General features: G+C 52.2%; 1 protein-coding gene across 7 annotated transcripts in view; it reads left to right on the top strand.

The window, feature by feature from the left end:
• RAPGEF1 (Rap guanine nucleotide exchange factor 1) overlaps positions 1-25,412 on the top strand; it is a 135,900-nt gene that overhangs the window by 1,307 nt on the left and 109,181 nt on the right. For 2 of the 7 annotated variants that reach the window (XM_052649657.1, XM_052649654.1), the window contains exon 1: positions 22,836-23,138. The exons of 1 other annotated variant lie outside the window; for it this stretch is intronic. In XM_052649657.1, the coding sequence (XP_052505617.1) occupies positions 23,075-23,138 (64 nt within the window). In that variant the 5' untranslated portion in view covers positions 22,836-23,074. Of the gene's footprint in view, positions 1-22,835; positions 23,139-25,412 lie in introns of those variants that run through there. 4 more of the 7 variants (XM_052649658.1, XM_052649659.1, XM_052649655.1 and 1 more) reach the window with 3 other exon arrangements.

Genomic DNA, 25,412 nt, shown 5'->3' with positions numbered 1-25,412 from the left:
AGCACCTCTGATTAATCTGTGCAGCGTTTCTTAGGATGCGCCATGCCTCTTGGACAGTGTTGGGGAAAACTTGGCTGCTTTATTTTAAAAAACAGCATCAACAGGGTTTTCTCTCATTATAAGAATAATTGAAAAATTTGAAAGTCATGGAAAAGTCAAAAAGAACACAATGAAAAGCACCTCCCCTCCTCCCCTGCCCTCCAGCCCCACAGGCTGCTTTCCAGGCTTAGCCATCTCGCAGTGCACTGCTCCCGGGAGAAAGGGGGCCCGAGGCCAGGTCTTCTCTGCACAGATTACCCCTGGGCCTTCCCCTCTGCCAGGAGCTGTAGTAGATGCAGAAGCAAGCGGTGTCTGCCTTCAGAGAAGCTCATCTGAGGGTGGGCAGGCCGGCCCCTGCATTACCCCGGGCCACCAGATGGAAGGCTCTGAAAAGAGGGCGAGGGTGCCCCCCGTGGAGATGGGGGGGGGGGTGAGGCTGACCGGGGGTGTGGAAAGCTCCGGAGGAAGGTGCCTGTGGTGGGAGGTGGCTGAACAGGAAATGCTGAGGTTGGCCCCTCACGTGGAGCTGGAGGGAAGTGGGTCCTTTGCTGTGATTCCCGCACAGCTGTCGAGGCAGACTGGGACGCTCCGGAATGAAGGGTACGCCTTCCGGGTGCTTTCTGCTGGTCATCGTAGGTGGCCGTCAACTTGCATTTCAGCGAGATTTCCCGTTCGGGTTTCTGTTGGCGTTCTTTTTCTAAATGGACCTACCGTGAGGTCACCAGCAGGTGTTCTGTGTAAAGGAGAGGTCCTCAGGTGAAGGGGCGCTTCGTCTTAGCAGGGGAACAGGCTCTGGTGGATTACAGAGCCTGGCGCCCAGCCAGCGGTCATTGTCAGGTTTTGCTGTTTTCTGTTGACTTGAGCGGGAGAGTTGCTTCCGCGTGTTTGTAATCTCGACTCAGAAAATAGGACCAGTGCTCTGATTTCTCGGGACTTAAGGCAGCCGGGGTTTTCTGAGTGTGAGAGAAGCTTGATGCAGCCCAGGACCCCTGCTGCCCTTCCCACCCAATCCCCATTGGGAGCCGCAGCTCCTTCAGCCGCCAGGGAGATCTTTCAGAGTCTGTCGTGCTGCCTTTCAACCTGTTTACTTCCTCAGCAGTGCCTGCCTGGCGTTGGGGTCATAGGTACCCACCTCCTCTGAGGGTAGACCCTTCCGTAGGGACCAGATCAGGCTGTCTGCAGTCATCTGCTCTGGGCCCAGTGAGGGGTCAACACAGTCTGGGTTCCACAGGGGGCGCAGGGTCAGCTTGCTGGCTGGTTGGGGCCTGTCTACTTAGGCTCGGTGGAGAAGGGTTGAACCTGGAAGGCCAGGAAGGCTGCTGGCGTGGGAGGGGGGAGGCTCCCTGGTGTCTTCCAGATGTAATGAGAAGTCAGGGAGCAAGCGGAGCCAGATGGCTTAGGGAGCTCCCGGGGTGAGCTTGTGGGCAGGGCAGGCTCGGAGAAGAGGTTTTCCAGGGAAACTGAGAGGGGTCTGTTCTGAGGACTTGCACCATGGGAGGTGTGCGCAGTGCTGGGGCCACTTGGGGGGCCGGTGAGCCTGATTCTGGTCGTGTCTGCAGCTCTGGGGCCAGTGCGCTCATGCTTCCTCCCGGCAGATACACTGCGTGCAGGGAACTGAAGCCTTGACCTTTCTGAAGCCGGACACCCCTCTCACCTGATGAGCGGAGGCGACAGACCAGCGGCCGTGGGCTGGATTCAGGCCATAGATGTGTTGTGCGTGAGCCACGTGTGTTCTTGATGGTCTGCATTTAAAAATCAGGAGATCACTCCCCAGTCTTGGGTTTCTGGTTCTTTTGAAAAGCAGGCAGCCCTGGTAACCCTGAGCCCTGCTGATGCGAGCCACTCTGGCGGGGCCACCCACCCTCGCTGCCACCCCAACGCCCACGCCCGCTCCCCACTCAGACTGGCAGCATTCCAGTGTGCGTCCCTTTCCTCGCAGAAGCCGCCACTTGTGTTTGTTGCTTTTTATCTGGACTTTGAAATCTTTGCTCCATTCCTTCATGGATCCGTTCCTCCATCCCTTCGCTTGGCACTGATTGAGGCGTCGGCGCCTGGGGTCTGATGCTGTGCTGGGCTCTGGGGAGTGGCGGTGATCTCAGGGGGCGCGTTTCGGTCACACAGGCCTTAGCCCTGGCAGGGTTGGGGGTGCTGGGGGTTACCAGCATTAGTAATGGGTTATCCCCATTAGACTTTTGGTGGAACTGTGAGGGGTGGGCAGTTAAGTGGGCCCAGCTGAGGGGCGGGAAGAAGAGGCCTCAGTGTCACCGACTGGACTCCTCAGAATCTCCGGGCTCATTCCTCAGTTCTAGGTCGGTAGTTTATCCAGAGCCTCCTAGGGGCCTGGCGTTGTTCTGGTGTTCGTGATGCAAGAAGGATCTTGTCTCCAGAGCCACACAGTCTGTCTGGAGGAGGTGTAAGTTATGCAGGGGTTTCTCTCTTTTTTTTTTCTTTTTTTGTTGAGAGGAGTGGTTCTTTCCCTGCCGGGTACTCCTAGCAAACGACGGGGTTCTGTCCAGGACCTTCATCCATCACCAAACCCTCTGGCCACTCTCTCGGCTCCTTGTGGCCTCAGGCTGCTCTGTAGTTCCCTGACTGAGGCGGCTGTGGACTTGGCCAGCACCCTGCCTCAGGGCGGAATAAATAGTGTCTCAGACTCTAGTGTTGTGTTTTTCAGATGTGTGAAGATGCTTTCCTTAAAAAGAAAAACTTATCTTATTTGCAGTCATAGTAACTTTTTGTCACTGTATTTTCTCAGAACAGTTGAAAAGTACAAGCCCAGGCTCTCAGAGGAGGCTGCACACTTTTGGCCCAGAGAGAGTCCTCCTAGATCAGTTTTAAAACTCTCAAATCTTAATACTTCCTTTACCCCGCAAGTATCAATGTACTCAAAATGTATCCAGTCGATAAATAGCAACACTTTCAGGGCACGTTGGGTCATTGACTCCCTCCTTCCTGCGGCCCTCCTGATGGGAGACACTGTGTGCCCCTGGCAGCTGCTGCTGCCCTCCTGATGGGAGACACTGTGTGCCCCTTTCAGCCGCCCAGACCCCACTGGGCCTGGCCTTCCCGGTTCCCAGACCAGGGATAACATCAAAACGGTCTTGAACAGGCGTACAGTTTTTATAGTCTCTGTCCAGAGTGCATCGACTGACGACCTCATTTCAGCGATCCTGGGGGCCAGAGCAGGGCCAGTGAGCCCGCCTCTCCCCTGAGGGAGGCTGAGGCCTGGGAAGGCTGATGATTTGCCCAGGGTCGTGGTGCGCCTGCACCCGGGCTCCACCGGCCCCTTTAGGGAGCATTGCTTAGAGCTTCCTAACTCGCTGGAGACACAGTAGCTTAATCTGATTGTTCATGTTTCTAAGTTTCTTTTCTGTTTTTTTAAAATCCTGTTACATTAGGGTAGGCCCAGTGCAGTTTTGGGCTTCCCTGGTGGCTGAGTCAGTAAAGAATCCACCTGCCATGAATCCACCTGCAATGCAGGAGACCCCGGGTTCGATCCCTGGGTTGGGAAAATTCCCTGGAAGGCATGGCAACCCACTCCAGTATTCTTGCCTGGAGAATCCCCGTGGACAGAAGTGCCTGGCAGGCCGCAGTCCATGGGGAAGCAAGGAGTCAGGCATTTCTGAGCACACAGCACACAGTGCAGTCTTTAGGCTGCCTAGATACTAATAACATTAATTGTGGCAGCTGTATCGTAAGGAGACAAGAGATAGCACAGACGCAGGCTAACCATGTTTTACAAACTCAACTGCAGCAACCCCCTGTTGCCTGGTCTCCTGAGCAGCTGTTGGCAGAGGTGGTTTGAATGGGATTCCTTGCAGCCAGCAGACCTGATAGGAGGCCTGTAAAGATGAGTCATGTATGAGCTTGCAGAAAAATCATGTCCCAGGCCGGCCCGGATTGGCGCACGCCTTGAGCACAGGGCTGGGTCTTACCTCCGGCCAGCTGAACATGTTCCCGTTGCCATAACAAGATGACGCACTGGACGGAAGAGCGGCCTGGCAGGGCCTCCGCTCCGCACCCCCGCGGCCCCCCAGCACCCTGCCGCCCAACAGGTGTTCCTCTGACTCGGCTCCCACCTTGCCCGGAGGCTGCTTTAGGATTTAAAACCAGAGAAACAAAAAACCAGTTTGTGAATTACTGAGGGATCTGTCATCTGAGTTTGTGGTCATCTGTCTTAGGCCGTTTGACCGTTTGGACCATTGTGACCTTGGGAGAGTCTTTCTGTCTTTTTGGGTCTCATTTTCTCCATCTGTGCCATGAAGGGGGAGTCTAAAATTAGTGTGTCCTTGTTTTGTTTTAAAGCAGAAGGCCTGTATTTTTTTTTCAAGTTTATTTATGAGGTTTTTTTTTTAGCTTTTTATTTGATATTGGAGTCCAGTTGATTAACAGTGTCACGATGGCTTCAGGTGACAGCACAGGGACTCGGCCGCACATACTCCATGCGCGCGTCCTTTCTGCCCCCACTCCCCTCCCATCCAGGCTGCCACGTAACGTTGAGCAGGCTTCTCCGAGCAGCAGGCCCTCTTTAGTTCCTAGGAAGGCTGCTTGCTGACCGTTGGGCGCCGCGAGGCGCCCCCGTGGGTCCTCTGCCAGCTTGGTGTGGAAACCTGCTTCCTGGGCGCGCTCAGCCGCCTCTGCCAGAGCCAACTGCCTGTAGGCTCTCTGTGCCCCCTCTTCCTCTAGTAGAGACAGTGCATTCCCTGGGAGGGCCCCGGAGGAACCTTCTGGATAGAAGGATACTGTTTAGCTCATTCAGAAACCAAAGCCCCAGTTTCCTTTCCTCAAGTTAAAAGTCAGCAGATACAGTCCTAAGTAGACTGTTAGCCTCTTGAGGCAGAGTGTCTGCCGGGTCCCCCATGGTGTTGGCATCACTGTGTCTAGAAGACAGTAGGCACTCAAGAACTCTTCACTGGGAATCTCGTTTAATGTTGTCAAAGGATGAACTCAGGTTTCTGATTCCAAGTCTCAAAATCCTCTTTAAAGGAGCTCTTTCTGGCCTTTGAATCGCCAGTTAGGATGTTCCTTGGTGTATTAGTTGGACCAGTACTCTGATAAGGGTGTGCAGTTAGTTGGGGTTCTGGGTTAACCACATGCATGGATCAGTGTTTCAGTGTGTCCTTCCAGAAATGGGTGAGGAGACTGAGCTCAGGTGCCCGGAGGCCCTGTTGGGAGAGCACGAGGGCATGGTGGAGGCTGAGGCTTGTGCAGCCTGAGACTCTGGGGCCGCTGGCGACCGTGGCCGTGCTCCTTCGTGTCAGGCAGTTAGGGTTTCGCCTTTCATTTGCAACCCGCAGCCAGCACATGCTGCTCTGCCCAGCCCGCCTCCATGGCGAGCGCCATGATGGGAGGCCCTGTCTGCGCTTGTCATTTCTTTCCTTTGGCCTCTAAGCAGGATTTTGGACTCGCTGCGTGCTCTGCTGACTCTGTGTGGAGTGGTTGTACAGCTCCTGCCGTCTGTGAGGGGCTGGAGAGCTGGGCTGCTGGTCTTCTGGCGGCTCCCCTTTCTTCTGGGTCAGGGGTTTAAGCAGAGTCTCTCCTGCCACTTCTTCTTTTGTGAGCAAAGATGCAGTGGCCTCAGATGGTCTCAGTTCCTCTTCTCCCACTTGTTTCTTCCAGGCTGCGGTTTGGAAGATAGATGATGGTTCTCTGACTCTGTCCTGGGCTACAGTCTGGATCCCGTCTTCCTGAAATACAGTTCCTGTGTCATAGCAGCTCAGAGCCCTGGTTCCTGGTGGTCCCTTAGAGATGCCCTTTCTCCTTGCTTGCTTTCCGTTGGCTGGCTGGCTTCAGACAGTCATTGTACTGCGGGTTAACTTCCGTGATCAGGACCCTCTGCCCTCCTTTCAAGCCTAGAAGAAATGGAGCTGCAAGGCCCAGGACGGTGTGTGGTGCTTCCTGGGCTGGGGACAGTGGGCAGGGTGCAGGCGCTGCTGTGGACTCGACAGGGGTGCTCCCAGCAACACACTGACTGTTACGCTGGGAGCCAGCCCCCAGCCCCCCGAGCAGAAGTGCGGTGCTTGCAGCCCTTGAGAGAAGGAAAGCATGGACGTGGGACGAGGGAACAGGAGGATGAGATGGCGCCGAGTGGCCACTTAATTGGCCCCAAACAAGCAAACAGAAAAACAAACAAAACCTCTGGCTTGGAGACAGAGGTTGTATTTATTTTCTGGTTGTGGATGGTCACGTGTGCCCTCTTTCTTTGAGTGACTGTGGATAAATAGATGGGTGATTGTGCATGGTCTTGGAACTGGCTGCTCTCAAGCCCTCCTTTCAGTGGTAAATACAAGTAGCGGTAGTAGCTGGCATTTGAGCTCTCCCCACGTGCCGGGACCAGTCTCCGTTCTGTGCACCGTACACACGTGGTCTCCGCTAGTCCTCACAGCAGCCGCGAGGCACTGTTGAGGACGAAACTCCACGCGGAGCTTCTCTTTGTGTGTGGGGTCCTGAGGTCCCAGAAGAGCTCAGATTCGCCTGTGGTCGTACTGCACTGGGGCCAAGACAGGACTGAAGTTCAGTTGACTACATCTTATTTTTCCCATATTTCCATTGGCTGTGGCAGCATTGTTCTCTCGGCTGTTGAGACTTGGGTCAAAATGAACATCCACATTTCCAGGGACTTTTCCACCAGTGAGGAGGCTGCCGCATCCGAGGGCCACCGGACAGTTCTGGGGCGCTGGAGATGGCACTGCCCCACTGGCTCTCCTGCTCCAGCTCGGGGCGGGCAGGAATCCCTCCTCCTTGCTGAGCGACCTTGGGCAGATGGCTTCATCTTTCTGAGCCTCTTGTGCCTCTGTTGTCACCTGATGGGGAGGACAGACCCATCTCCACACCCTTTCTTACGCTGAGTCTCTGAGTCTAGCCTGCAGTATCAAAGGGGGTGTGAATTAGGGTTGTTGGTTTTTAATGATACTGGTGTTGCAGGGCACTGTAGCCATTCATCATCACAATAAAACATACTCCGTTACAGCTTTCAGAACCCTTTGATAGGCATTAGTGGGTTTTTTGGCTGTTGTTTTAGGTTTTGTTTGTCTGTTTTTTTATTAAATGGTGTCAGAGTAACAGCCTTTCTCCCAGACGAGAAGGGTGACAGTTGTTGAGTACTTCCTGTGTGCTCTGGAGTTTTACTTTACGATCCTTATATGATTTAATTGGGTCTGTTGTTATAAAAAGAGAAGTGGCAAGCATTGTGCCACGTGACAGTTGAGGAGAGGGAGGCGGGTCGCGAGCCGAGGGAGAGGTGGGCGCGCTGGGGAACGTGGGTTCGTCATCCTTCCCTTCGCTGTGGGGCGTGTACTCCCCTGGCCCCCCCACCGAGAGCCTGGAGCTGCGCTCTCTGCTCCTCCTCCGCAGGGCTGCAGGGTGGCAGGCTGCAGGGTGGCAGGCTGCAGGGTGGCTGGCTCAAGGGCGCTGTCGTCTTTGGTTGGAACCTGCTCTGGGATTCCCCCTGGGGCTTTCCAGCTCCTCTGCAGGACTGTCGAGGTGGCGTCACATCTGCCTACAGATTTATGAAGCAGCTTCTGGTCTCTGGGGTATAGAGGCGGTTTGGTTTGCCAAAAATATTGCAGGGGAATCTACTTTGGATGTAAACAGTAGGAAGTGGGCCTTAGTCAGCGTAGCTCTATCCACCCACCTACAGACTCAGCCACCCCGCTCACTCACCCGTCCGTCCACCCCCACACCCACCCCTCCGTCTGTTCAGCACACCTCCATCCATACAGCACCGGCCGACTGTTCGCCCAGCATCCAGCTGCCTGCCACGGCACTGGGGGTACTGAGAAGTTTGGGGGCATCTGCACCCTCGGGAAGCTGATGATCTGGCCTGCACTCTATGCTGGAGACTTTTGATCTAGGCTTTCATACTTCTCCTAACACTCATGCATGTTAGAGGCAGCGTGAGCCTGGGGCTAGAGCTCAGCAGACCTACTTCGTGGCCCTTGGGTCTGCACCGTGGCCTGGACCAGTGCCCTCTGAGCCCTCGGTCTCCCCCTCAGAAGATGAGAGGATGGACTCCCGGAGCGGGGAGGCGTGGCCTTTGGCAGAGTCCTCCCGCTGCAGTTCCGCGTCCCGGCTCTCCACGGAACAGTGGGATTGTGGGCAGGTGGCTTTGCCTGTCTAAGCCTCAGTGCTCTATCTGTGAAAGGGAAAGAAGATTCTAATAGGGCCTACCTTGTGGTGTTGAGAGAAGATTAAAGAAGTTGATGCCCATGGAGCGTGCAGCAGGGTCCCGACACAGTAAACATTAGCTCTTGTCCCTACCGCGTGTCCCCTTCTGCTCGAAAACGACCGTCTCCCTTAGTATGGCCATGCGGTAAGTGAAGCGCAGCCCTCAGCACTCACAGCAGGGAAGGTCTCTGGCTCTCCAGGTATTTCCTTGCAGGGTGTGTCTGTGTCTGTCTCTGTCAAAGTTGAATTCCAGGAAATAGGTTTTTACAACTAAGTAATAGACCTCCAAAGCGATGATGTATGGGCAGAGGCGTGTCATTTCAGCTACACAAGTGCCCTGTCACGTGCAGCGTGGGGAGGGGAGTCCTGCTTCTGTCTGCAGGTCTGTCTAAAAACGGTGGGCCTGTGCTTCTGGGCAGCAGCTCATCTCAGAGCCAGAGCAGGGCTGGTCACCCGCAGGTACGTTTTTGCTCCATCCCAGAGACAACCACCTCAGTCTCTCCTTGTCGGGGAGACTCTCAGGGTTAACTTGGCCGTCTTTGTTCAACTCCGAACGTGAAATGATCACAAGGTGTTGCCTTCGTTTTGTGATAGCTGAAACCCCACAAGCCCTCCACGGGCCTTGTGTGCAGGTAACTCACAAGTTACTTTGAATCGGCAAGTGGGTTGGCTTCATACCCCTTATTTCTCCCCCTTGATTAACTTTCACAGTTTAAAATAGGTTTAGAAATTCAAATAGGTTTAGAAATTCGGATGTATTGCTCTGAGGCTTGGCTTCTTAACCGTGCTCTCCCAGTCCTTTCTGATAAGTGAGGGTGACTGTGTGTCAGTCCAGCTCGCGCAGAGCACAGGGCTGTTTGCAGAGAGATCAAAGCCCAGTCAACCCATCTCACTTTCTCCAACCGTTCGGTCCAGGAGCTAAAGAGCCTCTCATTTAATTGCTATCACCACACTAATTTGTGCTTCTGCCTCAACTTGTCAGAGGGTACCTTATAAATACTAATTCTCTGAGCTCATCAGAAACCCAGAGGCACAGATCAGAAGCACGCTTTCCAGTATGAGCTATCCTTGCTTTTTTTTTTTCCCTCATCTGTTTCAGGGGATCTGTCTATTAATTACCCTAAATGTGCTGGCTTGTAGAATGAAGTTTTTGTATTTGACCAAGCTGGGACTTGGACTAGGAACCTGGGCTCCATTTCAGGCCTGTGTAGCCTGGTCCCAGCCTGGTCGTGCAGAGAGAGACTGCACTCTCTCCCACCGGGAGAGTCCTGTAGACTCAGATCATCATGGGAACATGAGTCACTGTCACCAGCGCTGCTTGGAGCTGTGGCATTTGGGGACCACAGAGAGAGAGCCAGCCCTCGCCCAGAGCCATGGCCTCCGGGGGAGGCCTCAGACCCTCCCTGGACCTCGATAGGGAGCGGTGGTTCTTGGGCTTTTTAAGGTCATTAAGTGCTGCTAAGGATCTGATAGGCGCCCTGTGGACCCAGTCCCTGGAGAGAAAGATGATGTGTGGACATGGTCCTGCCAACCCTGAATTCCTGCTATTAAATGATAAATAATAATTTGCAAACACTCCGGATCTTGGAACGGTCAAATGGAATCTTGGGTGTCTGAATAATCAGGACTTAGTTTCTCCTAGTTAGACCTGGGCTCAAGTGACAGTATTTATACATTCCTAAAGTTTTGTAAGGATTCCATGAGATGATGCTTGTAAACTAGTTAGCACAGTGCCTCTGTGGATAAAAGGAGACCCCTTTCCCCTTCTGCATGTGAATTTCTTAAAATTTCACCTATAGTAAAACTGACCCTTTTTTGAGTTTCTGGTTCTTTGGGTTTTAACTTATCTGTAAATTTGTGTAACCTCGGTGAGTCAGCGGTAAAGAATCCACCTGCAGTGCAAGAGACACAGGAAACACAGGTCTGATCCCTGGGTCTGGAAGATCCCCTGGGGAGGAAATGGCATCCCATTCCTGTAATCTTACCTGGGAAATCCCATGGACAGAGGAGCCTGGTGGGCTATAGTCCATGGGGTCGTGATGAGGAGGACACACCTGAGTGACTGATTACACACACATGCCACAATCAAGACTGAGAACAGTTCCCTCGCCCCAGGAGGGAAAAACACAGACTTTTTGCTGTCCTTTTGATGTCAGACCCTTTCTCCACTTCCAGCTGCTGGTAGCCATTGGTCTGTCTTCTATCCTTGTAGTTTTGTCTTTTCCGGAATGTCATGCAGCATGTAATTTTGGAAATTGGCTTCTTTTACTTAGCATACTGCCTTTGAGGTACGAAGTGACTGCTTTTATTTAGTTTATTCCTTTTTATAGCTGAGTAGTATTCCATTGTATGGACAGCATCATTGTTTATCTGCATAGAGTTTGACTTTGGTTAACTAGCTCTGTTTCCTGGCATTTGACAAACAGAAAATATCAAACAACCTAATTAAAAAACTTGAGTAGACATCTCCAGAAAAGATATGCAGATGGCCAATAAACGCGTGAAAAAATACTCAGCATCGCTCACCATTAGTGACGTGTACCACAACCACAGTGAGACACCACCTCACGCCCGTCAGGATGTCTGCTTTAAAACACGGGAAAATAACAAGTGTTGGGCAGGATATGTAGAAATCAGAACCCTTATGCACTCTTGGTGAGAACGTAAAATGGTGTACCCATTATGGAAAACAGTGGCAGTTTCTCAAAAAATTAAAAACAGAGTAACCGTATGACTCAAGAATTCTGCTTCTGAGTAATAGACCCAAAAGAAATGAAGGAAGAGACTCAAAAAGGTATTTGTATACTTGGTTTCATAGCAGTATTATTCACAACGGTAGCCAAGAGGCGCCCGTCATCAGATGATGGACAAGCAAAGTGTGATACCTGGGCACACAGTGAGGCACTATCCAACCTTAAAAGGGGGGGTATCCTGACACGCGGTGGTGTCCTGTCAGCATGGATGAGCCTTGAGGACTTTGCGCCAAGTGAAATGGCAGACACGGGGCAACGACTGTACAGTCCCACTCGTGTGACGTACCTGGAGTAATCAGATCGTTGAGACAGAAAGTGAGTGGAATAGCGGTTGCCAGTGGCTCGGAGAAGGGAGGGTGGGGAATTACTGTTTAACATGTAATTAGTGTTTAAGTCCAGTTTTACAGGACAAAGAGAGTCCTGTGAGTGGATGGTAGTGATAGTAGCCCAGCAGTGTGAATGTGCTTCTGACCACTGACCTGTACACTTAAAGATAGTGAAGGCAGTAAGTTTTATGACAATATGCTTAAAAAGTACTGTGGATGCCAATTATTTTGTAGTATTTATTTGTATTATAATTATTCAGTCTTAAATATGGTAAGTTATATTAAAACATTTTTTAAATGGTAGAATATGCCAGATATATTACTAGGGAGCAGTGCTCATGTTAAAAATGACCTCTGGTTTAATGAACTATATCTGGGCTGGCAGGACCTCTAGGTGAACTACAGGCCCCCGTGCGACATGATACTCTGGGTTCCCTGAGAGCAGCCCCTTTTATAACTGGGCGAGCCTGTGTGATCATGAGACGTGGGCTTCCGTGGAGCCAGAAGCTTCTCAGCCAGGATGGACCGCCCCACCCGCCTTACACGACTCTCCTCAGCTGTGCTGGGCTCCTTAAGGGCCGTCCTAGAGGGGATTACCCACTGCTGCCCTGTGGTAGCCTTTGGCTCCTGTCCTCCGTCCTTCATTGGCCTGAGGAGGGCAGTGCTGTGAATGGGAGAGAAGTCCCGGAGGTGCAGAGGTTGAGGTGAGGTGTAGAGGTCGGGTGCAGTAGTCTGGCACGCGCTGAGGGCTCTTAGTAAGATCCTCACAAGCCCGTCGGGGGCTTCCGTCCAGTCTTCTGCCCGGGAGCGTCCTCGTCGGCACCCACTGAGTTGACCGCACGATGGGATTTGCACTCGCTCTGCTTGATCGGATTCCAGGCTCTGGGCCGCATTCATAAGAAGGTGTCATTGACTTGGGGGAGGGGCCAAGAGAGGATGCCCCGCGGAAGCAAGGTCCAGTCTTTCTCTTAAGAGTTTTAAGGCCAGGGAAGCGCTGGTAGTGTTAGATGAAACAGTGCCTCCCTTCGGGAGTTGTTGCCTCGAGATTGTCACAAGTCTCTATCCCACGAGTATCGTGAACACGTCTGTGAATCTGGGGTGATAGGCAGTCACTGCGTCTTTCGGTCCTGTGGCACCAACACATGTAAGACGCTTCTCAGGAAATAAAATTACATTAGCAGGGTTGATTATAAAACACACTCTGATTTCAAATGTGAAACTGTGAAGGCGTTTACCTTTTAGAGTCAGGGAATACAGCAGGAAGCCTTGATTCAGTCTCTGAGCTGCTTTCTTGAGCACCTACTGTCTTTAGTTCTGACGAGAGATGCTGGGGCACAGTGACAACCGAGCCAGGCACCTGCTCTCCTGGTCCGCACTGAGCCTGTCCAGGGCTCCCGTCCGTGCGAGGTCTAGCCTTTGATTAAAGAATCAGACTCTAGAGTTCTGCTTATAAACATCACTCTTGCCTCGCCTCGCAGTTAGACGTCTGGACACCTCAGGAAAAGGAGCTTGAAGATCACTGGGCTCAGGCAGACGCGACAGATGGGGTGACGATCTCACATCCCGGCTCCACCTGCTGTCCTGGCAGGATTATTAATAGCACCCTCCCTGTCACTCTCAGAAGTGTCCTGATCTGAGACATCGGGGGAGGAATCATTTACAGCTCCTGAGTGCCACACGTTTGTGCTGGAGAGGGTCTTGTTTTTGCAGTGAGACAGCTGTTTCAGAAATGCAGCCTGTTCCAGGGCGGGATAAGGGCTGTAGAGTCCCTAGAGGCTCAGCTGAGTTCGGTTTTGGTCCCATTCTCCCTGTGGGCATCTGCCACTTCTTACATTCCAGTCGCTCAACTCATGGAAGCATTAAAACCTGGGACAATTTGGTTCTTAAACAACAGCAACAGTAAACATGTACATACAACAACCAGAATGTATTTTCCTTGTGAGAAAAGTTAGATTAACCAGATTTTAAATTCATATTCTTTGGAACGGATGGGAAGGATCTTACTGTTTGTGTCAAGTCTTACAGAGAGAATTGGAAAAATAATTATATGGGGACAGTAATCTCGGGTTAAGTTAGAGATTTTCTTTTCCCTGTTGCTGTAGAAAGGAGGATGGAGGTTGAATTTTTGTAAGAATTTTTGTTCAAGTGCTACAGTTGATGTTTAAAGAAAACAACCAGAAAGGTAGGAAGTTTGTGTTTACGACAGATTGGCAGTTTACAGCCTGTTATGTTAGCAGGTGTTGATGACAGGACACGCTGGGGGTCCCTGTTCTGAGGACCTGCTGGGTTCCCCAGAATGCGACCCACCTTCTCCAGTATGTCTCAGGTTTTAGCACCTGGGGTTGCTGTGCTCGCTCCAGCCCCTGGTTTCTGCTTCAGCAGTTCTGGAGTTGAGCTGAGAGCTGGCATTTCTAACAAGACAAATGTATTACAAAGCAGATATTACTTTGCCGACAAAGGTCAATATAGTCAAAGCTATGGTTTTTCTGGTAGTCATGTACGGATGTGAGAGTTGGACCATAAAGAAGGCTGAGCGCTGAAGGATTGATGCTTTAGAACTGTGGTGTTGGAGAAAACTCTTGAAAGTCTCTTGGACAGCAAGGAGATTAAACCAGTGAATCCTAAAGGTAATCAACCCTAAATATTCATCAGAAGGGCTGGCACTGAAGCTCCAGTCCTTTGGGCACCTGATACAAAGAGCTGACTCATTGGAAAAGACCCTGATGCTGGGCAAGATTGAAGGCAGGAGGAGAAGGGGACGGTAGAGGATGAGATGGTTGGATGGGATCACCGATTCAGTGGACCTGAGTTTGAGCAAAGTCCAGGAGATGGTGAGGGACAGGGAAGCCTGGTGTGCTCCAGTCTATGGGCTGCAAAGAGTCAGACGCGCCCGAGCAGCAGCCCGGGCGCTGCTGGGGGGTGGGTGTCGGGATGGGGGCGCTTGGGTGTCAGTGCTTAGAGGTAAGTACGGAGAGGAGTGAAAAGGCTCCTCGGGATCTGACCTGAAGGGTGGCTCCTGGAGGGTGAGGAGGGATGTAGAGAGCAGTTCACAGGTGCCCATGCCAGGAGCTGTGCTGTGTGCGTTTAATCCCATTAGCAGCACCGCTGGGAGCTGAGACAGACTGCATTTTACAGATGAGAAAACTGAGGTTTACGTGACCTAGCCGGTTGGCATGTGGAGGCACGAGGGTACGCCATTGCCTGGTACTGAATCGAATCCTTTTTAAATGGATGAGCAGCACAGACACCTCAGAGTGAAGGAGATTCGCGCAGGAGAACAGCAGGGGAAGGACGATGCTCACGGTTCTTCCTCTTCCAGCGTGTTTTTGTCAGCAGCTCGCGAGATGAAAAGCAGTGCTCTAATTAGCTCTGACAAGAAGATGCCCAGAAGGTTGGCCGCTATGAGGAAAACTCTGATGAATCTCACACTCAGTGTATATTGTGCCCTGGGATATTAGCTAATGGATTAGTTTACTTGTCACCATGATTAGCAAGACAGTTTAAGCGTCTTGGACTTGAGAACCAGACTCTAAAACTGAAATTTTGTTTAAAGTCACACAGTAGTCAACTTTACTACTTTAAAAACATCATGGTAATTTTTTTTTTCTTAAACGAGCTTCTGACTTGTCTTAATGTGTAAGTGTTGTGGTTACACATAGACACATCCGTCTCAGCCCTCCTTTTCTGGATTCTCTGCTCTTCCAGACTCTCAGTTTTGGAATATCCTAGGGCTGAGTCCTCCAGTCTCTTCCTCAGCAATCAGTCCCATGTCTTTTTTTTTTTTCTTTTTTCAATTTTTACTGAAGTATAATCTATAATGATGTTAGTTTATTGCTGACAGAAGAATGAATCATTCATGAAAGTGAAAGTCGCTCAGTCATGTCTGACTCTTTTCGACCCCATGGATTATATAGTCCATGGAATTCTCCAGGCCAGAGTATGGAGTGGGTAGCCTTTCCCTTCTCCAGGGGATCTTCCCAATCCAGGGATCGAACCCAAGCCTCCCTGCTTTGCAGGCAGATTCTTCACCAGCTGAGCCACCAGGGAAGCCCGAATCAGGCATATGTATACATGTACCCACTCCCTTTTTTTAGATTTATTCTCTTTTAGGTCACCACAGATCGTGGAGTAGAGTTCCCTGAGCTGTATATACAGCAGTTCACCGTTAGTTACCTGCTCACACACAGTATTGTGTGTATGTCGCTCCTTACATCCCAATTCGTCCTATCTCCTCTCCCCTTCTTGGTAACCATGAGTTTGCTCTCTACGTCTGTGCTAGTTCCGTGCCTTTAAATGCCATCTAAATACTGGGCATCCCCAAATGTGCATGTCCAGCCTCCGACTGTCCCCTGAACTGCAGACCGCCCACTCACATCTCCACTTAGCTGTCTTGTCAGCATCAGACTTGATGTGTCTAAACTAAGCCAGGGCTCCTGCCTCACCACCTCACTTCCCGCCTCACTGGCTTCTCCCAGGGTGTCCATGGCAGTGAATAGTGCCATTTTTTAAAAGAGGTTTTTTTTTGTTTGTTTAAATATTTATCTGGCTTTGCCAGGTCTTAGTCGCCGCACATGGGATCTTGAGTCTTCATCACAGTAGGCGGGAGCTTTAGTTCTGGCATGCAGGATCTAGTTCCCTGACCAGGGGTGGAACTCGGGCCCCCTGCATTGGGAGCATGGAGTCTTAGCCGCTGGGCTACCAGGGAAGTCACTAAATAATGACATTTTCGGCCTAACTGATCAGGCCCATAAAATCTGGGAGTCCTCTGGGACTCTCCTCTCGTCGCCTACAGCTGACCGCCCGCAGGGCCCCTGGGCTTACCCCGGCTGTGCCCGGCCTCCCGTCTCTGACCCGTCTCTGCTGACTTGTGCTCCAGCAGGCGCTGCCCTCCCTGTGCTGCTCGGGTGCCCTCCCGACTGGCTCCTGGGTCCCCACTCCCCTCACAGCTGTCCAGTCTTCGTTCAGCAGCCAGAGCGTGAATGAGACCATACCGGGCCGATCCAGGCCGTCCGTGGCTCCCCCCGACACCGTGGCCGAAAGCCAGAGCCCTGCCTGGCCCACCCGCACCCCTGTCCCTGGCCGTTCTGCCCTGCGGCTCGGCCGCCTGAGCTGCTTCCCTGGGTGTTTTTGGAGGATCCTACGTACACTCTTGCCTCAGGCCCTGCCCTTGCTCCTCCCTCTGCCTGGCGCACGCCTGCCGCCCCCAGAGGGAGCCAAGAGCGGGGCTCAGGAGCCTGGCTTCAGGCGCTGCCTCCGCCGTGTGCCGTCCCCTGGCCTGGGGGGTTGCTGACCCTCGCGCGCAGGGAGCACATGGCCCTGGGATGGGGGTGGTGAGCTTCGCACGGCTCCTGAGTCAGAGCTGCCCTGGGTGGCTGTGACGGGTGCCCCCTCCCGCTCCGCAGGCCTCTGCTTCCAGGCCCCCGGGGCCCGAAGCAGCACCCCGTCAGGCTGCCTCCTTGCGGCCCCCTAACCCTGCCTCTGGTTTGCCGTTGCTGTCTGATGTGGTGGTCCTTGGCTGCTGCGGTGTGCTCTCCCCTCCTGTAAGGAGGTGAGCTCCTTGCCGGCTGCTTTGTCACTGGAGTTCAGGAGGCACACAGGGGAAGCTCGCGAGTTCTCGCTGAGTGAGAGGACAGGAGCACGTGTTGGGCGTGGGCTCAGCCTCAGAGTGCGGAAGGTTGTGCGTCTTTAAACCGAGGAGGGCATTCCCTGGAGGGTGCTGCTGCGGCCCCCACCAGCCCCGCCCATGCTGAGGCTGCCTGGTCACGATGGGTGACATCTCCGAGTGGGTCGCTGTAAAGGGCTGTTGCTCCTAAGTCGCCTCAATCGTGTCCGACTCTGTGCACCCCCATAGATGGCAGCCCACCAGGCTCCCCATCCCTGGGATTCTCCAGGCGAGAACACTGGAGTGGGTTGCCATTTCCTTTTCCAATGCGTGAAAATGAAAAGTGAAAGTGAAGTCACTCAGTTGTGTCCGACTCTTTGCAACCCCATGGACTGCAGCTTACCAGGCTCCTCTGTCCATGGGATTTTCCAGGCAAGAGTACTGGAGTGGGGTGCCATTGCCTTCTCCGCCGTAAAGGGTAGGAGCCCACAGATCCTGGGGGCTTCGAGGGTGGGAGGAAGGTGATGGGAGCCTTTCCCCAGTGAGGGTGTTGCCTCTTCTGACCCTGTCACATTCCAACTGAAGCAGAGATTGTGGGTCCCCTTGATGGATACCCACTGACCGTCTGCCAGATGTTGACCATTCTGTTTCATCTGCTTTACTGGAGAGGAAGGAGGTGGGACTCAGCGCAGGCAGGCTCACGGAGCAGGTTCTCACCAGGCACTGCCCCTGTGACTAAAGAAAAGGCTCCTGAGAGGGGATGTGGGAGAGGAAGGTGAGAGAGGAAGTTGGGGGACTGGACTCCCAAAGGTCTCAAATGCCGGTCACTCCAGGAGGTGACTTCCTCTTTTGGGTCTTCCAGGAAGCATCAAAGCTCAGGAGGTGTTCTCCACACATACTTAGACTTTCTCTTGAGTAGTCCATGTAATTGTGAAATAAATCACAAGGAGAAAATTACTGTTTTTGTTCACTTGAAAAAATAGTTCATTTCTCTCGGTTTCAGGTGGATTTGATAAATTTGAGGGTGTGGGCTTCCTCCCTTCCATGTCCTGCTGTTTTGTTCCTGCCCCGTCATGACTTCAGAAAGAACAGCGAACAAGCAGCTGCTTCTTTAAAGGGCTAGATGCTGACTGAGCAGTGAGACTCTGCCGCTATTGCCCTTCCATCATGAGCCAGCACCATCTGCCAGAGTCTGCTGCGGGGTGCCTTGGAATCGGAGGTCCTGCCCTTGGTATTTTGCAGGTTGGGTCAGTCCCCAAGAGCGATGGACTGGAGGGCTTCATGGGTCGTTCTGTCGAGTGTTGCTTTTGGGCCTGCCTGGACGGAAACAAAGCCGTCTTGCGCGGGACGCAGTATCCGTATTCAGTGAGGATTAGCACTTCGTTGTTGTTGACGTTTCCCTGCCGGAGGAAGGCAGCTGGCTAGCTGTGGACAAACACCAGTCTGAGATCCAGTGAGGAGGGTTCTCCAGTTGTCTGTGAACCCTTGGGAAGATGTCTTTCCTTCAAAATGAGGACGTGCGTTTCCTTGTTTTGGAATGAGAGGATTGGACTAGCTCTGTGGATTTCAACCTTTTGGAAGTCTTTGGGACTTTAATGAATGCCAAGGACTTCTCTTCCCGGGAAAATGAATGCACGTGCATTGGTCAGCCCTTTGGACATCCCCTGAAGCCCCTGAGATGAAACCCTGGACCTCGAAGGCCCTGCCCCACCTGACCCCCATCCGCCTCCCCCGTTCTCACACCTCCAGCTGCACAGGCCCTTTGCACATGCTGTTCTGGCCCAGGACGTGCTTCCCCGTGTGTTTGGGCAGCTCCTCCTCCAAGTCTCACCCTTCCCTGACCGCCCAGATTAGATTAGGTGACCCTGCTAGACTTGCTTCCCCTGCCCTGAGCTTCTCAGCGCTGATTACAGTGGTAATTAAGTGATTCTTTGCTTGCCTTGTCTGAGTCTCCCCATTTGTGGGGTGAGTCTCAGGCCACTCAGGCCATAACCGTCTGAGACTGACCTGTGAGTGTGCATGCGTGTGTCGTAAGAGAGCCCCGGTCTGCGTTTCCTGTGACGCACTGGTCGAGACATGCCTTCGCCATCAGCGATTTCCGTGGCGCTGGGCAGAAACATCACTTCAAAGCAGGGACGAGGGCACCCAGAAGACTGGCTCCCAGACTTTCTGCCTCGGTGCTCTGCCGGTCTGGCCTCCAGGCTGGCCCTCCCCTTTGTTTGTGCTCTGGACGGAGCTGCAGCTCCCACTTTGGAACATTCCCACAGTGCTTGGTGCTTCCTTGTATTGTTGTATTTTCCTCTGGAAGGGAAGTGACCAACATCAGCCTTTCCTCCCAGCAGACAAATTCCATGCACAAAGCTACACGTCAGCTTCTGGGCGCCCGCTGGAGAGCCCGGCTTCCGTCTCCTGCCCGCGGGGTGGGGGTTGAAGTTGTGCACGATAGCCATCACAGACCTTTCTCTTCTGAGCAGTGGGCAGTGCCTTGCAGGACTCCCCGACGGAGGTTTCTTCTGAATCCAGTGCGTCTTGCATCGAGGATGTTGTTATTGTTGTTGTTTAGTCCTTAAGTCATGTCCAGCTCTTTTTGCTACCCCATGGGCTGTAGCCAGGCTACTCTGTCCATGCAGTCTCCCAGACAAGAATCCTGGAGCTGGTTGCCATTCCCTTCTCCAGGGGATCTTATAAACCCAGGGATCGAAGCCACGCCTCCTGCTTGGCAGACAGGTTCTTTAGCACCGAGTCACCAGGGAACCCCTGCATTGAGGATAGGACTCTGCAAAACACTTCAGACGCCAGTAGACGCGGTGTTACCTCCCCAGCTTATGTCGCTTATATTATTCTGATGATACAAACGTTTGTAAGTGAAACTTTATTTGCACTAAGGGAGTAGGTTGTTTACCAGAATGTTGCAGCGAATCTTACTGATACAGAAAGAAAGTATCCCTCATGATGGCGAATAATTTTTCTGTAATGTATTGTCTCTAAAGTTGGATATTCATAGATGATAAAAGAATATTAAAGAAACCCAGTAACTATTTAAGGTGCCAGGCACCTTTAAAATATCATGCTGAAGCTTTAGACTGCCCTATGAAGTAGGCAACTTGCTAGTACACATTTTCCATATGAAAAAATCAGGTCCAGGGAGGTCAAGTTCCTTTCTCAAAGTCACCCAGCTGGGAGGTGCCCATCTAGAGGTCCAGATTGGGCCAGCTCTCCTCCAAAGCCAGCGTTTCCCGCTCCTTCCGCACTCTGGTCAGGAGGGAGAGGTGGCACGTTGCCCAGCCAAGAGTTAAGCTTCTGGGGTCTGGATCTGGCTGTGTCACTGAGGGTGGCGCCTTGACCCCAGCTCTGCCCCCCCACCCCCAAGCTCTGAGGGGAGACGGTTTTGTCAGTCTGTGTCTGTTAGGCCCTGCCGTTCTGTGAGTCGGCGGCTTGGGGCCTGTGGTAGTCGTGCTCCGCTCCCAGGAGCTCTGGCTGACAGCAGCCTTACCTCCGCGGCGTCCTCGGGGTGACCGCGCAGGACACGGAGGCCGGGACGCTGGCCGTGCGCTCCCATTCGGGCGGCGCTTCCCTTTGACCGCTCTCACCCGAGAGCCCCGTGTCCCCCGGAGCTGTGGGTTAGATGGTCGCTTGCCCCGCCGGGGACGAGTCCCGGAGACGCTGTCTAAGAAAAGGCTGTCGGATCCGTCTGTCCCCGTCCCCAGCCCCCGGCAGTTCACAGGGAATCCTTCTGGGAGGCCGCGGTCCCCTGAGACAGAGCTGACCCACAGGGTCCTCCCTTCAGAGCTGCTCTCAGGGACGTCTCCAGGTGGTTGGAAGGTTCGGCAGTAACCCAGCTGTCTGGAGCTGGGGATCTTCCTCAGGGTTCGAACGTGGCAGCCCCTGGCTCGGCAGCGGCGGAGTCGGCCTCAAGCCCGGCTCCAGGGGTGACCTGCTATCGCGTGCGCTCCGGCCCGTGAGGAGCTGACCCAGGCCCGGTCAGTCCCTGACGTCAGGGGCTCTGCAGACCAACAGGATGAGAAAGATGCGAGCGACGCTCCCCGTCGGGGGTTGGCCTGGGCTGAGGAGTGGGGAAGGTGGACGAACAGTGCTCTGGTGGCCCGTGCCCTGGCTCTTGCCGCAAGGAGAGTTTGTTTGCGGACTGGAAGCTCTGGTTCACCCACTGTGGGCAGTATTTGTTGGGGCAGGTGGAGAAGTCTTCATCTGTTTCGTCCTCCTGTCTGCCCATCTGTTCATCGGTCGTTAGGCATCTGCGTGTCCGGGTACTCTGCTGGTGCTGGGCGGCTTTGTGTGCAGAGCATTTGATACGTTAAAACTGTCTTTAGGTGAAAAGAGACATTAGGATGCAGGTTCAAAAGTAGAACTTCTTTGATCTTTCTGTAGATGAATTGAACTAAATTTCTCGTGGAAGAAATGAGGCCAGACATGTCTGGCACTGAACACTTGCCTAAGGAAAATTATTACAGTTTGGGGAAGGAAACTGAGGGCCCTTCAGGGTGTGTCAGAAGGGTGGGGCGGTCACTGATGGTGACGGGGATGGAGTGCTGGGTGTGCTGTGGGTGTTTGAGCCGCGCTGGGTGTCGGCGGCCCCTCCGGGTGGCTGGAGCTCGGGTCTGCGCTCTTTCCCGGTTCGTGGCTGCGGTTTGACTGGAAGGAGCGCTCCATGCGCAGTGTTGGGGTGGCGGGAAAGTGGAACAGACACATGCTGTTGGCTGGCTTTGAGAAGTCTGGACTCGCGGGCCGCGATTGTGTGAAAATGACTTCTGTGTCGGTAGATGGGAATCAGAAACCTCAGGCTCCTGTGGAGATCGGGATGTGGCTTCTTCGGTTCTGTGTACGCCGGCAGGATTCTCTTGCCCCCTTGGAGGGGGCCGTGGCCGGTGTGGCGCCCTGGCCGTGGTGCAGCACGCTGAGCGGTGGAAGCCCCGGCTTGCCGAGTGCCTTTTAGACCCCGTCTCTTCGGCTCCGTGGGCTTTTTTGTCTTTAAATTTTACTCTGGCTCCCCCATCCTATCCTCCAGTCCCTTTGATTGTGTGCCTTTGGCCAAATTGGCTGAAGCCAGGTGTCTGCTTTCCGAGCTACTGTGGTTTCAAACTTGATGGTGGTAACGATTTCCCGAGGGGACTCCTAAGTGTCTGTCTTATTTGGTCCTCATCGCAGCCGAGGAGGTGGGACTACGGCATTCTGCACAGCTGATGGATGGGGAAACTGACACTGCTGTGCTGGGTGGGCAGGCCAGAATCTGGCCCCGGGTGTGGGGCCTCAGTCTCCCCACTGCCTGCACTCCAGAGATTCCTGAAGAGCTTTTCTACCCTCAGGTTCTAGGATCTCAGTCAGTGAAATCTTTCTGTGTACCTTGACATTTTCTTTTCTTTAATTTTTTCCCCCACAAAAAAAGTGTATGATTTCATGCCCTTTCTTCCAGGAAATCTGTTGTTCAGAATTTAGGTGGTGCAGCATTGTCTCCAGAAATGTTAATTCCAACGTAGACTGTGTGACTGGAGCTTGAGGCTGCACATTCCCGTTTGCCCTCCGAGCCCTTCTTGGGAAACTGAAGTGCAGCTTGCATTTTGATGTTTGCTTACTTTTCCCCTTGGAAACAACAGTCTTAATGAAGTCAGTTTGTTTTCACCGATGGAACTTGTCCCGTGATGCATGGAACTTGTCCCGTGATGCACACTGGTCTAAGGGGCTAGAACCTTAAAAAGAAGGTGTGACCCTGGGGTCTCTGTGACAGTGTTTCCTGTGGCACGCCCCCAAACGGGTCTATTTTTAGCTTTCAGCTTCTTGATCATGTGATTTCCCACTCCTCCCCCAAGGAAAAGCAGCGTTGATGGGGTTTGGAAATGAAGTTCAATCTCTGAGGCTGCTGCTGTGCCGATGAGGATTGGAGTGTCAGGAAAGCCGAGGAGGAGCTCCTAGAATAGATGGGTCCGGGGACCCACCGCTGGGGCGGTAACAAGCCTTGTATTCTGATTTCCTCCCTGGAAGTGAAGAGAGTTGGACAGGCAGGAGGCAAAGACCTTTCAGAGCAGAGTTCAAGTTTTTCTTGCACGGGCTTGCCACTGAGTGATGGGGATGTCTGAGAGATGAATCCCGTCCAGCTGGTGACTTGGTCTGTGTTTGCTCTTCAGCAAAGACACTTGGGCTTGGAAGGGCTCTGTGATTCTCTGGCTTAATTTAGAATGGGCAATGCTATTGAAAAACAGAAGCCCCTGAAACGAAGCCACCTGTGTCCCTGGAAACCAGGTAAGAAGACCCTGCACTTCGTCCCCAGGAAGAAGGGCTTCAGCCGCTGTCTGTTGGGACACTACGGTGTAAGACCAGACCTGAGCCTGCGGGCCAGACCATGCTTCTAGTTCAGCATGGTCTGAAGACAGTGAACAGACAGTTCTGCTAAGGAATGAAATGATTCGCAGCTCTGTGATGGCCTGACTTGGCTGAGAACTTTAGTTCAGTTTGAGATTTTTTTATTTAGTGCAGCACATGTCGCTGGGTTGAAATTTTTCAGTTTTAAAAAATATCCCAAAGAAAAATTTTGATATCCAGGAGTTTGCATTTTTAGTGACAGTTTGGTTTAGAGAATGTTAATAATAGCTTTTAATTATATAGCCCCTTTCTTCCTAAGAGTTCAAAGTACCTCCTATTAAAAAAAAAGAACAACCTTGTATTTGTCTATCCTCGATGTCCATGAGACAGGACAGCAGCGCCTGTTACCACCTCCTCCGTGTCACTCGGGCTTTTGTTAGCGTTAGCTCTGAGAAGGAGGAAGTCAGAGGGACCACCCAGCAGCGTGCTGTGGTGTGCCTGAAACTGGAGGACCCTTGAGCAGGGTCCCAGGGCACTTGCTGCCCTTTTCCACTGTTATTAACCTAGCAGACTAGCAGTTCGCAGACCCAGCAGGCACCCAAATACCAAAGATAGTGCCCTGGATAGTGTGGACTCTTTTATCTCCACTTGCCAAAAAAGAAGGGAGGTAGCACCTGGCCTGTAGCAAGACAGTTTGATCACAAGTGTGTGCACAGGTGTGCGTTTATGAACAGAAAAAATAAACTTGGAGAAACCACATGGAAATGTCAGTAAGAGTTGTCTTTTGTGGTCGGGTTATAGACAGTTGTTTTTTTTTTCTTCTTGAGAAAAGTCAGTGGGATGCTAACTTAACCATTACCCCTCTAAGTTTCCATCAGTCAATGAGCTAGTTTGGAAAAGGTGCTCCTTTCTGCTCCTTTATCAAATCCTGCTTTGAATTAAAAAACGATGAAAGACATTTGAGGGACAGACCAGGAAATTTGAATATGAACTGGGTGGTAGATGGTGTTTGGAAACTGTTGCTAAAACCATTGTGTGATGGTGGTAATGAGTCATGTAGGAGAATGTCCATTTTGGTATCATCATGCTGAAGTATTTAGGAGGAAAGGGTTGTACTGACTATAATTTTACTCTAAAATGGTTTAGGTGAGTGAGTGAACACTTGCATATAGGTAAGAAAAACGGGATCATTTTAACAACCTTAGAATCCAGGTAATGAATATGTGAGATTTGTTATATTTTCTTTAATGTATTTTACTCAATTGGGGGAGAGAAACATTAAAAAAAAAAAAGCAGTTGCTTTTTATGTCATAATACTTTGTCCTTCAAAAGAATGACTCTCGCAGACACGGGTGTTTGCATGTGGGCTGGGATGCAACACTGTCTCTCACTGACGTGTGGGCTGGTATCTCCAGTTACTGAGAAGAAAAGCCGCCTGATCCAACGACACAAATCACCTATGTTATAACAGGAATTCAACATTTTACTTACTTTCAAGTTGTCTCTGGTTTTCCTTAGGAAAATGTATGAATGAAAGCTTCCTGATATTTCCAGTGGTAGCAGCTGGGTTTACAGACAAAAATGAAAGCTGTTGTGTTGTGTTATTTACTTGTGTTCAGAAATGTAAACGAGAGGGGCTGATGGCAGGGATTTCAGAATCCACAGTGAATTGGGGGTAAAAAGAGCAATTAACTGCCGCTGATTTCTTGGTCTTCACAGATCCTTTAGACCAGGGGCACGTCTCTGCCAGTGTAGGGATTTGGTTTGTGCACAAGAGACCCCGTACCTAGTTTATTCTCCGATCCAACATCTGTGGATGCTCTGCCAAGGACCCACAGTAACAGGGGTGTGGAGTTTATCTGTTCTTCACAGTTTGTCAGTAAAGGCTGTTGATGTTTTGAAACAGTAATTTCAGAACAGTGTTCAGGAGTGATTTCGTGAATCCCCAGGACCACCCTGAGCCTGATGTGAAGTCCAGGCTCAGCACGAACATGAAATCACAGGGACTGACTGGATGGCTCCAGGCTGGAGGGCATGCGGCGTGGAATCAGTGCCTTGCTTTAGGGGCAAGTGAAGCTGGGTCTTGGCCTCACGTGTGGTTGCTGCAGGCAGCTGCCACGGCCCGGCTCCCTCTGACTGCTGTCCAGCCTGTCTGTTGGCCTGCCATGGCAGACTTTAACCTGAGCCAGACGGTCGCGGTTAGGAAGGTCAGAT

The sequence above is a fragment of the Budorcas taxicolor genome, chromosome 11, assembly GCF_023091745.1.
Source record: "Budorcas taxicolor isolate Tak-1 chromosome 11, Takin1.1, whole genome shotgun sequence".
NCBI lineage: Eukaryota > Metazoa > Chordata > Mammalia > Artiodactyla > Bovidae > Budorcas > Budorcas taxicolor.
The sequence above is the reverse complement of the archived record's forward strand: the minus strand, read 5'-3'. Positions and strand labels throughout refer to the sequence as shown.